A 1677-nucleotide genomic window follows, 5' to 3' on the forward strand; every position below is an offset into this window, starting at 1 on the left:
GCAACAAAAGCGAAACTCCGTCACAAAAATAAAAAATAAAAAAAAAAGCTCTTAGTCCAACACTGGATCAACATCACCTATCCCCTTCTGAGAACTAAACAGAAGTCGAAGGAGAGTGTTTTTCTAGTCCACGGAACTCCCTCTCCCGATTCACTACTACCTACTGATGCCACACCTCTGTGAGGGGCGTTAATACGCACAAGGACACAATTCCCCAGAGGCACTCTCACCCTGATTTAGTTTAAGGAGAGCCACAGCGTGACACTGTCCCCCTCCAGTTTTAAAAGAGGAAGCTACAGACACACAGTGAGGTGCTCTTTCCCAAAGCTATTAAACGAAGCAGAAGGCCCCCCCCCACCCCCGAAGGAGTCAGCAGGACACCGAGTTCCAGGCCCCACCCTGTCGCTGGCTAATAGTGACAAGGGGAAATTCAATACCGTCCTGTGAGCCTCAGTGTCCTGAGGTGTAAACAGGAGTTGATGAAAAGTAACCTGCCCTCTTTAGAAGACCAAGCTGACTTATGTCAAGTACTCAAGGCAGTTTCACTGGGTGCCTGAGGAAGTTTGTGTCTCTTCTATACCTCTGCTTCCACCTCCATCCTCAGGTGATGAAAAGAGGAAATAAAGTGGTTAGAGCTCCTAAATTTTGGAGTTCGTGCGCATGTAGCAGAATTTTTTAAAAAACAAGTAGTGTCCCTATCCCACTCTACCTACCCACTTTCCTCCCTTCTTCTGGTGCCACGTCCCACACAGAGAAATCAGGTGACCACAGATGGAATAGGCTCACAACAGGTCAACCAGCCCCCACTGCCATCTTCTTCCAGACCACAGGAAAGACAGCACGCCCGGACACAGAAACAGGACAAGGGAGAGACCTCTGAGCTAGACCAACTTCCCCAGGACCCGGGCCTGAGCCGCCGCTGGGCCCGTCGCCCTCGCCGGCTCTCGGCCCCGCCACCTCCCCACAGGGCGTCCCGGTGGCCGGCGACCGCTCACCTGCTCCGGACACAGTAGCAGCAGAAGGAGGCCAAGGGCCAGGCCGCGAGCGCTCATGCTGTGGCCGCGCGAGGCTGCGGACACCGGCGGCCGCTCTACTTCCCCGGGCTGTTTCAGCACCCCGCGCAAGAGCGAAGGAGCAGGAGCAAGCGCGGACGCCAGCAGCAGGCTGCGCGCGCAGGTCAGGAAGGAAGAAGGCGTCGTCAGCTCCGCCCCTTCTGGGAGGTGCCGTTGCCGGCGCTCCCTGCCCAGGACTGGGGCGGGGCCAGGGCCGCCGCGCCCTCTCTTCAAGGTTCCCTGCTTTGCCCTTCTCCTCAGCCCCTGCAATCCTCGGGGGCCAGGCGCGGGACTTATGGAGTCTGGGTGGGCCCAGGAGAGTTATCTGTGGAGCTGTGCAAACAGTTTCTGGCCGTGATGTTTCCCCTTTTCGTCTCTGGGTTGGAGGGGGCGGACGAGGTTTCAGCGAAGGGTAGAGCTGTTCTGGGCGACTTCCGGGTAAGGTCCCGCCCGGCCGCGGAGTCTCTGTTTATTTCGGCTCCGACAATTACGCTGAGCGACTTCTCCTCCCAACCCAGTCACCCGAAAGGAATCTCGGCCCTGGCGCTTTCTAGCAGAGCCAGGGGCGGTGACGCGCGGTGGCCTGACCTTGTGATGATCCGCGAGCGCGGCGGGTGGGGGGGCG

The 1677-nt window shown here is 58.0% G+C and overlaps 1 protein-coding gene across 1 annotated transcript in view; it reads right to left on the minus strand.

Moving 5' to 3' along the window:
• NPC1 (Niemann-Pick disease, type C1) overlaps positions 1-1179 on the minus strand; it is a 55743-nt gene extending 54564 nt beyond the window's left edge. The window contains exon 1 of the mRNA XM_011939250.1: positions 996-1179. Coding sequence (XP_011794640.1) covers positions 996-1052 — 57 coding nt within the window. The 5' untranslated portion in view covers positions 1053-1179. The remainder of the gene's footprint in view (positions 1-995) is intronic.
• Positions 1180-1677: the final 498 nt, after the last annotated feature.

This window comes from Colobus angolensis, unplaced genomic scaffold, assembly GCF_000951035.1.
Source record: "Colobus angolensis palliatus isolate OR3802 unplaced genomic scaffold, Cang.pa_1.0 Scaffold18, whole genome shotgun sequence".
NCBI lineage: Eukaryota > Metazoa > Chordata > Mammalia > Primates > Cercopithecidae > Colobus > Colobus angolensis.